This window comes from Stegostoma tigrinum, chromosome 40 (assembly GCF_030684315.1).
Source record: "Stegostoma tigrinum isolate sSteTig4 chromosome 40, sSteTig4.hap1, whole genome shotgun sequence".
In the NCBI taxonomy this organism is placed as follows: Eukaryota; Metazoa; Chordata; class Chondrichthyes; order Orectolobiformes; family Stegostomatidae; genus Stegostoma; species Stegostoma tigrinum.
In genome coordinates this window covers 1,287,237-1,300,787 of record NC_081393.1, presented here as the reverse complement: position 1 = coordinate 1,300,787, position 13,551 = coordinate 1,287,237, and the positions used below count along the sequence as shown (strand labels likewise).

The 13,551-nt window shown below is 43.5% G+C and overlaps 1 protein-coding gene across 1 annotated transcript in view; it reads right to left on the bottom strand.

Annotated features, from left to right (window-relative positions):
- The window catches only part of LOC125447947 (calcium-activated potassium channel subunit alpha-1-like), a 121,414-nt gene that overhangs the window by 17,990 nt on the left and 89,873 nt on the right, over positions 1-13,551 (bottom strand). Inside the window, exons 21-26 of the mRNA XM_059641092.1 lie at positions 10,366-10,459; positions 8,786-9,010; positions 7,649-7,850; positions 4,840-4,917; positions 3,612-3,742; positions 558-752 (exon numbers count right to left, since the gene is read on the bottom strand). Of these exons, the coding sequence (XP_059497075.1) occupies positions 558-752; positions 3,612-3,742; positions 4,840-4,917; positions 7,649-7,850; positions 8,786-9,010; positions 10,366-10,459 (925 nt within the window). The remainder of the gene's footprint in view (positions 1-557; positions 753-3,611; positions 3,743-4,839; positions 4,918-7,648; positions 7,851-8,785; positions 9,011-10,365; positions 10,460-13,551) is intronic.

Genomic DNA, 13,551 nt, shown 5'->3' with positions numbered 1-13,551 from the left:
CACATATCAGCCTCAGCCTGAATGATGTCAGGTTTCACTGCATGTGGGCACAGACTACCTTCATGACCTGAGGACTGGACCTGGAGCAGGGAAATCCGATAGTTCTGACTGGGAACAGAAGAGACATTTCCCAAATACCCAGATATATCTGTCAAACAGTCCAAAGACAATTCAGGTGGAAATCCAAGAGGAATATCTTCATCCAGAGAGTGATGAGAATAATGAGCTCACTACCACTTGAGGAATTTAAAGGAATCAAGATAAACACAGGAGAGGGAAAAAGATAGAAGGACGATGGTGTGGAATTGAGGAAGCTGATGTGGGTAACAAACATCAGCATGGGTTCAGTGACATATTTTTTCATCAATTGCGCTGATTCTTATGACGGAACACAACTTCAATGCAACATTGAGGTGCCATGTGAGTTTGAATCTTTGAATTTAGTGGCTAAAGCCAGGTAATCACAATCCTTTTCACAAGTTGACAACTATGATATCTCCCTTTGACACAAGTCAAATGACTCAGACACTGAAGTGCAAGATCATGAGATAACATACAGCAAACTCTGCAAAGCGCTCATCACACAGGGTAATTCGTGCCAGTTTGCAGCGATTCCGCTGGCCTGCTTTGTCCTGGGCATGGATGCTGCCCCTCAGGGAATCCTCGTCAGCCAACTGTTCTTCAAGCTCTGGTGTCCCACCCCCAGTAACAAGGGTACGTATCAGCATCAGAATGTTATCATTGAAGTATGTCTGGAACGCAAGAAGGTACAATTGCCTGTGAAGTTGGAGGAAGGCACATTTACATATCATGATATTTTTCCAAAGCTCTCCTGGCCACTGTCTCACTTTGGTCCTTTGTGTGCTTCAACACATTCAAAGTCTTCTTCTCATTCCCACTAAACTCCATTCATCTAGCCTATCCCTGTTCACTTTGATCTGCCTTTGTTCCCAATCCACTAAGTCCTCTATTTTTAAACTCTCTTCCTTTGTTCAGATCTTTCATGGTTTTAACTCTTTGCAATCTCTGTAAATCCCTGAGCCCTTAAACTCTCCAACTTTTCTGCACTCCTCCATTTCTGACCTCTTGAGAATCCCCACTGTTAACCATTGTCTGTCTGATGGCAATGCTTTCAACTGCCTGGGCCCTAAACTCTGGAACTGTCTCTCTAAATCTCTTCACCTCTCTACCTCTGCTGCCAATGTTCCTCTTTCCTTTTTGATCAATCTGTTAGTAACCTTCGTAATGTTTCTTTTGGTATACTAGCAGCTTCAAGGCACAATATAAATGCAAGTTGTTGTTAATGACCTCTCATAACCAATTCTGTCAAATTTCAACAGGGCCTGAATTCAAAAGCTCCATTATGACGTCTTTGAAAAATAATTTCAGGCATTCATTTTTTAATTCACTTGTAAGATGTGGACATTGCTGGTTGGCTAGCATTTAGCCAGCTCTTCTCTAGTTGTCCGTGAGATGGTGGTGGTGAGCTGCCTCCTTGAACCATTGAGATTCATGTGCTATAGGTGATAGTGAAGAAATGGTGGTATATTTCCAAGTGAGGATGGTGACTGGTTGGGAGGGAACCTGAAGTTTGGTGGTGTTCCCATGTATCTGCTGCCCACATTCTTCTAGATGGAAGGGGGTTGGTGGGTTGGAAGGTGCTGTCTCGCGATCTTTGGTGAGTTTCTGCAGTGCATCTTCCAGATAGGACAAACTGCTACTGCTGAGCATTGGTGGCAGAAGGAGTGGATGCTTATGGTTGTGGTGCCAGTCAAGCGAGTTGCTTTATCATGGAAGATGCCAAGCTTCTTTAGTCATATTGGAACTGCACCGATCCAGGTGAGCGGGACATAATTCATCACACACCTGACTTGTTCCTAATGGGCTTGAGAGAGTCAGGAGGTGAGCTACTCAGAGCAGTATTCCTAATCTCTGACCGGCTCTGTTGTTACTGTATTTATGTGGTAAGTGTATTTGAGTTTCTGGTCAATGGTATTTCCAGGATGTTCACAGAGTGGGAATTCAGTGATTGTAACACAATTGAATGTTAAGGATCAGTTCTTTGTTTGTCTCTTATTGGAGATGGCCATTGCCTAATATTTATGTGGCTTGAATGTTACATACCACTTGAGAGCCCAAGCCTGGATATTGTGCAGATCTGGTTCTATTTGAACGTGAACTGCTTCAGTATCTGAGGCGTCAAAAATGGTGCTGAACATTGTGCAATCATCAGCGAATGTCCCGCTTTTGATGTTATAATGGAGGAAAGATCATTGAAGAAGCAGCTGAAGATAGTTCGGTCACAGAGTCGTACACCATGGAAAAAAAACCCAACCAGTCCATGCCAACCATAACCCCAAACTAAACTAGTGCCTTCCTGCCTGTGCTTGACCCATATCACTCCAAACATTCCTTATTAATGTACTTATCTAAATGTCTTTTAAATGTTGTAACTGCTCCCACATCCACCACTTCCTTTGGAAATTCATTCCACACATGAGCCACTCTCTGTGCAAAAATATTGCCCCCATGTCTTTTAAAAATTTTTTGTTGAATCATTGAAGTCCCTTGCACCTCACCTCTCAGATATTTTTAATTAACCTGTTCAAATATATTGTTACACTCCTCTGTAACAAGTAAAACTTGAACACAGGCCTTCTAACCCAAAGGCAAATAGAAACCGGAACTGACTTCTGTTACCTCCCAGATGAATTACTAACCCTCAAGTCCCCAGTTATACCTCCACCTTGCTGATATATAAGTGACCAAACATACTCATATTTTGAAATAATAACGTGTGAAGCTGGATGAACACAGCAGGCCAAGCAGCATCTCAGGAGCACTAAAGCTGACGTTTCGGGCCTAGACCCTTCATCAGAGAGGTGGATGGGGAGAGGGTTCTGGAATAAATAGGGAGAGGGGGTAGGCGGACCGAAGATGGATAGAGGAGATGATAGGTGGAGAGGAGAGTATAGGTGGGGAGGGGATAGGTCAGTCCGGGGAGGACGGACAGGTCAAGGAGGCAGGATGAGGTTAGTATGTGGAAAATGGAGGTGCGGATTGAGGTGGGAGGAGGGGATAGGTGAGAGGAAGAACAGGTTAGGCTGGCGGGGACGAGCTGTGCTGGTTTTGGGATGCAGTGGGGAAGGCAGAGATTTTGAAGCTTGTGAAGTCCACATTGATACCATTGGGCTGCAGGCTTCCCAAGTGGAATGTGAGTTGCTGTTCCTGCAACCTTCAGGTGGCATCATTGTGGCACTGCAGGAGACCCATGATGGACATGTCGTCTAAGGAATGGGAGGGGGAGTTGAAATGGTTCGCGACTGGGAGGTGCAGTTGTTTATTGCGAACCGAGCGGAGGTGTTCTGCAAAGCGGTCCCCAAGCCTTCACTTGGTTTCCCCAATGTAGAGGAAGCCACACTGAGTACAATGGATACAGTACTTGTTTTTCTTGTTGGTGTAATGGGAGCTATCAAGACTTCCAAATCCAGGACAGATCATTTAGCTAACCAAATTTCATCTTTGATTACACTTAGATTCAATTCATCCAGCTTGATCTGCACTAAGATCCAAGTGGCCATGAAAAATAAAGGAATATTTCTTTAACTTACTGTGCACATCAATGAATTCAAAATGTTTGATGCAAATACACTTCCACTGGCATACGGCTGTGTGAGGTAAAGGTCTGTATTGGGATCATCGCGGTCCTCCTGATCCAGAAAATGGACATTGGAATCGTGAACTGCAATTAAAAATGAAGCTGAGAATGGACATAAGGCAGTGTTTGCAGCAATTCCCAAACGGTCGTAATGTCACTTGACTACTAATCCAGAGATCCAGCTAATTCCCTGGGGACATGGGTTTGAATTAAATTTGAAATTAACAAACTTGCAGTTCAGAGCTATTGAAAGGGTGACCATGAATTGCTTGGCATAATGGTCCAACCGATTCACCAAAGTTCTTTGGGGAAGGAAATTCTGCCTGGAATGACATTGGTGTGACTCCAGACACATGACCATGTGTCCCCTGAAATAGCTGACAGTGCTTCTTAGAGAGACTAAAACCGGACTGTCATTCAGCATCAACCAAGTCCCCAGAAATGAAAACAGCATACACAGCCTGTACAGTTCTCCTTCCTCAAGGTAAGGGGAGGTGAAAGACTTGTGCCAGATTTGGGAGAGTTGTCTCGCAGACTATCAAGCAACTGCCTAGCATAGTCATGCTCACAAAATCAAATCTTCCAGACAATGTCTCAATACCATGTAACACCAAAGATAATATCTCAGTGGTTCACAGTCAGGAATCTTCTTGAATTTTGGTCATTCTGACATAATTTAGTGGATAAAAGAGTCAGCATCTCCCTAAAAGAGGAGTTGGACCAATAAAAGGTTGGGGAGGGATGGAGACAATGAAGTAGGTTTAAGACACCACCTCAACAGCAGTTAGAGGTAGCAATGAATGCTGGCTAGGCAGCAATGCACACACCAAACATCCACATTAGAGGAATGTCTCATCTGAAAAATGAAACCTAGGACAGTGAAGTACTGCCTTAGAGCTTCACAGTTAATATGAGCACAAATGATCTGCTCAGTACTCGGGACTGGGACTGGAACTCACAACCCACAGTGTCAAAGGTGAAAGTGTTATTCTCAGAGCCATAGGTAAGACCACACAGCCATGCAGTCATTTCACTCTTGTTTCAGAATTCTTGGGGTTTCAAAGTTCGCACACTGTGTTGGAGTCACTGATTATTAGAGTGGTACTGCAGTCTAATTGCGATGAGAAACTCACAGATCACTTTAAACAGATTCAGAGCTCTAAAAAGACATAATCATTTACCAAGTGCAGTGATGACAGGAATTCTGTAGTAATGCTTGTTCTCGTTCATCGAAAAATTCATACTTGGAAGATTACTTCCTGTGAGACAATTGTTAATTGTGAGTAAACTATTTTGGTACAGGTTATAATTGAACAGTTTCTCGATGGCCTCAGGTTGCATACATGCCCTGTAAAGATCATTTGTCTGCACAATGTTACTGACTCAGCAACACCTGCAGTAGGAATTACCTGCTAGTTTCATGGTCCTCACTGTCAGACACAAACAGGGATGGTAAACTCATGTTGTGTGAGGGAACGGGCTCACCATCCTAATTACAGATAAATGAAGGAAATTTCTTGTCTCCAAGGGAAGCCATTCTGTGGATTTTGTTTTACCAACAGGGCTGTAAAGGCTGAGTTGTTAAGTATATTCAAATTGAGAGAAACAGATTTTTAATCATGAAGGGAATCTACGGTTATGAGGCAGTAAAGAAGAGTTGAGGATTATCAGATTTGCCACAATCTCGAGTGGTGGAACAGACGTGATCGACTGAATAGCTTCCTTACGGTCATATGGTCTAAAGAAAGCTGGTAGGCCGTTAAAGTTAAACAGCCAACATGAGTTTCTGCTGCTTGCAAGCAGCAATAAAATGCCATGTCAAGGCAGTTTGACTGTCTAACCGTACAGCACTCCCTCAGTACTGACCCTCCAACAGTGTGACACTCCCTCAGCACTGACCCTCCCACAGTGCGGCACTCCCTCAGTACTGACCCCCCGACAGTGCAGCACTCCCTCAGTACTGACCCCCGACAGTGCGGCCCTCCCTCAGTACTGACCCCCCGACAGTGCGGCACTCCCTGAGCACTGACCCTCCGACAGTGCGGCGCTCCCTCAGTACTGACCCTCCAACAGTGAGTGCTCCCTCAGTACTGACCCTCTGATAGTGCGGCACCCCCTCAGCACTGACCCTCCAACAGTGAGTGCTCCCTCAGTACTGACCCTCCGACAGTGCGGCGCTCCCTCAGCACTGACCCTCCGACAGTGCGGCTCTCCCTCAGCACTGACCCTCCGACAGTGCGGCGCTCCCTCAGCACTGACCCTCCGACAGTGAGTGCTCCCTCAGAACTGACCCTCCGACAGTGTGGCACTCCCTCAGCACTGACCTTCCGACAATGTGGCACTCCCTCAGCACTGACCCACCGACAGTGAGTGCTCCCTCAGCACTGACCCTCCGACAGTGAGTGCTCCCTCAGTACTGACCTTCCAGCAGTGCAGTGGTCACTCACTGCTGATCCTCCAATTGTTCAGGACTTGGTGTCATATTGTGTCCCTCAGTCTGGCCATTCTACCCAAGACTATCTCAGAAAAATCCTTAATCTCCTTTGTCAGAGAAGACAGCACTACCAATTTGACTGCAATTAACATATCCTATCACGTGATCTGGTATGTAATCCTTCGTTGGAAGGAAAAATCAAAATCATTGAGAATCTCACAGCTGTAGCCCATTGTCTGGTGTGAGAGTGAACGTGAACGCCAAAGGATTGGTACCTAATTAACTGAGTTATCACTGGCTTATTTCTGAGTTGGCACACTTCCAGTGGCTGTCAGTATCGGTGCATGTTAATTCATGTTGTGATGTCTGTTATTCTGCTCTACTCCTCTGGTTTGTACAAGAGAAGCTGAGATAAGACAAGTCAAGTAATTAAGACCATAGAGTCTGATGTACAGGAAAGAAAGTCAACTCACATTTCATTTAGAACTCTCATCTGCTTGTCGTGGAAAATGTTCATCTGATCCCCTGTCATAATGCATTTGTCGTGATATTGGCTCACCTCCCTCTTCTATTTTTGTCATCCCCTGCCCTTCAATATGGGGATATGCACCATTTAATAGATGATGTTCTGGGCTAGATTCCAGTTTCAAATCCAGGTCTGTTCCAATGCTGTACCAATCAATATTTTGGTCAGTAAAGGTTTCCAGTGTTCAAACTATATCACTAGTGCATATGACTTTGAATTCCCTACAGATTTGCTCCTTTATTTCTCCATCATGATCTGGACACCCATTGAAGATCCCAGTGGTGTGATCCTCCTTTCCTGCCTTCTGAAATCTTAACAAAATTGATTCTGTCCTTGCCCAGCGACAACTCTCGTCTTTCTAACATTGTAATGTCTTTGCTAATCGGTGCAGCCACCCTTTTCTGTGTTGGGTATCTTTTTGAAACACTTTGTACCTTGCAATATTAAGTACCCAGTCCTGTCTATACTTCACCCCATTTTCATTCTTTATACAAGGTTATTTGTGCTTGAAGCTCACAAACTGAATTCAGCCACTTTGACCAATTATGTTAGTGTAATCAAAACCTGCCTCGGTATTCATCATTGTCCTCTTTCATTTGTTCTTATACAAAAAGTACTATTTCCTTCTTGATGAGTGTTCAACATTTTCACTTAAGCAGCCTTATTCCTCTTCCCATTTCTTTATTCTCCGACTGATATAATTTAAACCATCTGTCACCAGGTGAGTTACTACAGTTGTGACTGTAATGATGTCAGTCAGGTTCACTTTATACAATATGAGTTCCCTGATCGGGGTGGTTAATCTGGTCCAAACAGGGAGCTCTGGCTGACAGATAAGAACAGGAGTGTCCAGACATATTGTTCATCCTGAGAACTGGCTGTGAGGGAGCCGGATCAGTGTCATAGACTGTCAACCTGTAAATAAAGGGCGACTTGATGATGGCATACCGGCCTCTGCTGAGTTACTTCAACTATGTCAAGGTACTTTAGTACCTTATACTTTAAACTTTCAGCTAGTAAGCAAAAGTACCTGTAAGAGTTCGTGATATCATGTCACTCATGTCCAAGGCTTCTTCAAAAAGCATTGCCTTGAGGTTGAGTGTTGCTAAGATACACTCTTTGTCTTCTAGGGTCTTCTCCTGCAAATTGGTCCGATTTGATGAGATAATAACGGTCATATCACAGGAACTGATGCCAACTGCTTTTAAATCAGCACGACATAATGGTGAGCCCTGTACCAAAACACCAAATGATACATAATATCTTATCAATATTCAAAGACTCTAACACACAGACAATGCTTCTCCTGAAAACCCTCGACAAAAACCCACTGCAGCAAATGAGAAAGAAAGAGAAAGGAAGACTTAAAATTACACAGCTTCTGACACAACCTCACATATCTCAAAGTGTTTTTACAGCTAATCAGGTACTCTCAGGTAATCAGTTTTGTTATGTTGCCAATATGGAAGATGATTTTTACGAACGAAGATCCCACAAATGGTAGTGTAATAACAAGGCTAGCAATGAATGATTGCCGCACTGTTGGAGGGTCAGTACAGAGAGGGTGCTGCAGTGTCAGCAACTCATTTGAAAAGATGTATTGCACTGTCCAAACGTCAGTACTGAGAGACCACTGTACTTTTGGATGTTAAATTGAGGCCACGTGTGTCCTCTGATGCATGTTGTTTCCCATGACACTGTGGGATGACTAGAAAGAGATTATCTACTCATATTCTGAGGAAGGGTTACCAGACCCAAAACGTTAACTCTGTTTTTTCCTTCGCAGATGCTGCCAGACCTGCTGAGCTTTTCCAGCAACTTTGTTTTTGCTCCTGTCTTACAGCATCCGCAATTCTTTCTTTTTTTTATCTATTCATATGTCATACTGCTGTTTACTAAATGTCTGCTGTCTCTGCTTTTCAGCAGTGGCTTCCCTCTTTACTGATTGCAAAATTATTCAACATGTCCTGAGATTGTGAAAGGTACGATAGAAATGCAAATTTTCACTTTTTGAATGGGATTGTTCCTTAATTATGTATTCAAGTCTTGGGTCTTAACACGCTGATCTTCTGATTCCTGTAACAACAACCCTCTCCGTGCTCACAACAAACAGTCCGCACTTATCAGCCTGCTAAGGGAAAAGAATGCCTTTTGATCTTGCACTTACCGGCAGAATGAAGATCTTGGGGAAATTGCTGATGGTTGACCATTCCTGGTTAATGTAATCCAGGGACCCCACAAACACAATGGATTTGAGTTCATCGTAAGAAAAGCTGCTCGCTCGCAGAGGCATGACAAAGTTGCGCAGCCCTATCCCAGGACACTGTGCCTCGCCAAAGATGCAGACTATCACGTGTCTGGAAAGCCGCAGTCTTGCTGCCATTGCACGATTCTGTAAGTAGGAAGATTTGGACAGGATGTTACTTGAACACATTGTTTTTGTGATCAGGATCAAAACTGGTATGTTACAAAACAGGAGGAATCCATTCAACCTCTTGAACTTGTTACATAACAAATGGGCAGGACATTCAGGCCTTTTCTCTTAACCCCTTTATCCAGCTACACCGCAATGAGATTTAGAGTCATGTGGCCCTGGCAGAATCCAAACTGAATGTCGGAGCACAGTTTATTGACCTTATGATTGAGAGGAGTGTGATGAGATGGAAATTATTGGAGTGAATTTGTGTTGCATTTTTGTGGCCAGGACAAAACGTTACCAGGTAAATGCCTGAATTCTACCTGTATTGGAACAACTTCACAATGTGCAAACTTAGTTCAGGAGCACAAGGCATCGGCACTACAGCCAGAATGCCGCCTGGGCTCATAGTCTTGGCTTTAATAGATGTAGAGTGAATCGAAATGGTTGAAAAATGGCATTTTGAGGTGAACCTAAAGAGGTGGCCAAGATGGATTATCCACATAACACTTCTTGCCGAAGATCATTGTCTTTTGCATTAATGTGCCATTCGGCTTCGACTTTAAGCATGGAGATAATCATTGAACAACCCCTATAGTTATTTGTTCAGTTGTGCATAATCATTCATGACTGGATGTGGCAGGACCACAGGGTTTTGACCTGATCTATCAACTTGTGGGATTTCTTTTTTCTCCGTGTTGCAGGCTGCTTGTTTTTTTTTAGCCTGAACGTAGTGCTGCGGCAACATCAGGCTTATTTTTAGTTATCGTTAAAGACACTTAAACCTGCCCACAACTGGATGCTGAATGATAGCAGTGTCCTTTCCCGTGTGTCATTAGCCATCATAAAAATGGTACCATTTGTGGCAAAGTCCAAAACCAGAGGGTATAAAAATATGCTAGGCACAAAGAAATCCAATAAGTGGTAAGAATGTGGAACTCCTGACCACAGGGAGGGGTTGAGGTGAATAGCGTTGATGCATTTAAAAGGAAGTTAGAGAAACACAGAAGGGAGCTAAGAGTGACAGGAGATGGAGCATAACACTGGCACAGAGCAATTAGATCATCTGATTGATTTCTGTGCTGTAAATTCTGTATAATTCCTACCAATGGGACAGGGATTATTATTTCATAAGGGGACTGTGCTCCAAGATCATATGTCATGCCAGGATCTTAATGGAGTAGTGATACTGACAGACCTTTCGATTGGAACTGTGTTGGAGGACTCAAACACATGACATTGAAGCCAAATCCATGGGAGAAACTCAGAGAAGATACACAAACTAATATTCCAGCTTTTACGATATCAGCAGCACAAATCAGAGTACCCACCAGTGTCACTTGATTAATGCCCTTTGGTGGGCACCAGTGGAACATACCAGTGGAGTCCAATTTCACCGTCTCATTAGTTGGTATTGTTTCAATCCTGCAAATAAAAATGCAAAAATCAGAAGAACAGAATGCCGTTTATCTCTACATTCGGATTGAGAAGGGAGGTGAGCATTGGGGTAAAGTCGCTGAGGTGTTCTTCTACTTTTAGAGAACTTAAATGCTAACATCCACCAACTTTGTGAACCAGTGATGTAGATAGGGAGAGAAATATACCAAAATATTCAGCTGTTCAAAAATGAAGCTGAAATGGCCAAATGCCTCTTTGTGGAGTTTGATATGTCAGCTTATCGGGTAGAAGAGAATAAGATGATTCATTGTGACATTGGACCCTTGTTTATTCCTTCCTGTCTTCCTATGTTTATGTTGGCCAGCAATTCAGTGTGGAATGGTGAGAGTATTACACGTCCAGAAGGAGGTCTTTGACTCATCGTTTGCTCAAGTGATCTAATTGCCCTGCGTCTTCCCCCTTTATCGATTCAACAACAACTTGCATTTAATCTCTAAAACAGGGTAAAAAATACAACAGTTTTTCAAGGAAACATTTCCTGACTGAATTTGACAACAAACCATTGAAGGTAAGAGTAGGACAGGTGACCAAAAGCTTGCTCAAAGAGAGAGGTTTTCCAGACTTTTTCAGGAGAGATGAGAGAGGTATGGAACAGGGTGAATCAGAACGAAATTCTAGAGTTCAGGGCCAGGCAGCTGTGGTATCAAGGAATGTTTCTGAAGGAATCGACATTGAAGTTGCACTCGGCTGCACCCGACAAGACATGACAACGTCACAAAGTCTTTTGATGGTGAGTCATGCAGTTTAGCAGGAGGTCCTGATGGAGACAGATGTATCATTTCTGACTCCTGACAATTTTAAGCAGTTATGTCTCTCTAGTCAATGTAATTTGTACCCAATTGCTACCATGCAATAAACCACTTTTATTTGCATAAGACAAATGACTCTTCCCATGAAGCCTCACCAGTGGCCTCTCCTCGACTGGTAATAATGAGTCAGATTCTTGGACTCACCGTTGAAAGGAGGATTGAATGCATAATTTTGTCCTGTGTTTGCTTTTCTGCATACTGCTGTGAGAAGGAGAGAGGAGAGCAAGATTGCTTGTCAGCTTTGTAGGACCACGGGTTGGCTGACTTTCAGATTGGTTGGTTGATTGGTTGGCTGACTTCACAACGAAGAGTAAGAGACTTTCTTGCTTGGCTGCTTGTTGGCTAGGATTCTCAGCAAGAGGAAGAGCGCTTAAAGAAGTGATCTTTGGATTTTTAAAATTGCTGTTTCCTACTGGGCATGCTACCTCCTTTAACTGTGTTAGATCTGAAGGACAGAGGGAAGGTGAAATAACTGCGCCGAAGCTGGTATCCCCTCATCAAGTCACCCTATATTTACATGTACACTGTACATGGACTGTGATTTGCTGCATCAAAGCCAGTCCATAGACTGAGGAGACCCTCTGACTCCAATTTTTATTTGTCCCCCAGGGCCCCCTGATTGGCCCAGGCTAACAAACCCTATCAACAATCTCATAGTCAATGAGATCCATCTAACCCTGGTTCCAATCACTGCAGAACGACTGAGGGACATATCATCTAGAGACCTACTATTGCCTTTGCTGTTACTGAGTAAGGAGAAAGTGAGAAGGATACATTGAATTTCAAGTGGTAGGTGTTTTGTAGATTTCATTTTTGGTTTCATTGGCAGCCGCTCCATTCTGAATGGGGACCTGAGAAAAGGACTTCAACATCCTGAGAGATAGAGTTGGAGTTTTGCGGGATACTTGGGGGAGTTTGAAGAAAACCCATACATAACAATGTAAGAATGGTGTCTTCTATAGCAACCCTGTTGCAGAAGCATCGGCCGAGGAGCTACCCCCACTGCAGTAAGTCTTCTGCCAAGTTACCCAGCCAGGCAATCAGGGAAACTGTCAGGAGCCAGAGATGACTCATTGTCTTCTGAGACAATGAGCAGCTCAAACAACGAGCTCGCTGGCTCGGCAAGAATTTATTACCAATCCCTAATTGCCCAGATGGTAGATAAGACAAGGGTAGATCCACGTTACTGAGGATCTGAAGTCACATGTGGGCCTGACCGAGTCTAAATGGCAGATTTCTTTCACTGGAGAACTTTAGTGAGCCAAATTGACAACAATTCACAGTGGCTGCATGGTTTCCATGAGGTTAATTTTTTAATGCATATCTTTTAATGAATTCAAACTTCACCATGTGTCATGCTGGGTCACTAGGTCAAAATTCTGAAATTCCCTCCCTAAGGGCATTGAGTGTCAACCCATTGCATGTGAACTGCAGCGGTTCAAGAAGGCAGCTCAGCACCACTTTATCAAGGGCAACTGGGGACAACCAATAAATGCTGGCCAGCCAGCAACATCCACATCCCACAAATGAATAGAAAAAAAATGGGATGAAAACCCATGTCTCCAGAGCGTTAGTCTGCGGTTTGGATTAACTAGTCCAGTGACATGACCATGATGCCAACATTTCCCCCAGGACTTAGGTACTTTCGAACCTGCAGTGATACTTTTACATTGAGCCTCCTAGATGATGGTATACTCTGGTGATGTACTTCATGCTTAGCAAAGGTTGTAAGGATCAGACCAGCAATTACAGACCAGTCAGTTTAACCTCATGGTGGGTAATCTTCAAGAAACAATTATTAGGTATAGAATTAATAGTCACATGAAAAATTGTGGGTTGATTCAGAAGAGTCAGCACAGATTTTGTTTAAAGTAGTTTCTAATGAACTTGCCAGGATTTCTGGGAGTGGTAACAGAGGGATTAATGTGGCGAAGGCTGTTGCTGTGGGCTTCCAAGAGGTGTTTGATGCGCTGCTACATTACAGTGAAGTATTGAACATAGAATAAAAGGGACAGTAGCAATGTGGATACAAAATTGACTGGGTATAGGAAACAGAATCATGGTTAACTGATTTTTTTGGACTGGTGGAAGTTTCCAGTGGAATTCCCCAGGGTATTGGGTACTGTAAATTTTATAATATGTATAGATGACCCAGATCTTGGTGAGCAGGAGACAAGTTCAATGCCAGTGAACAACACAAAACCTGGAAGAATTGTAAACTGTGAGGAGGACAGTATAGGAGAGAGATAA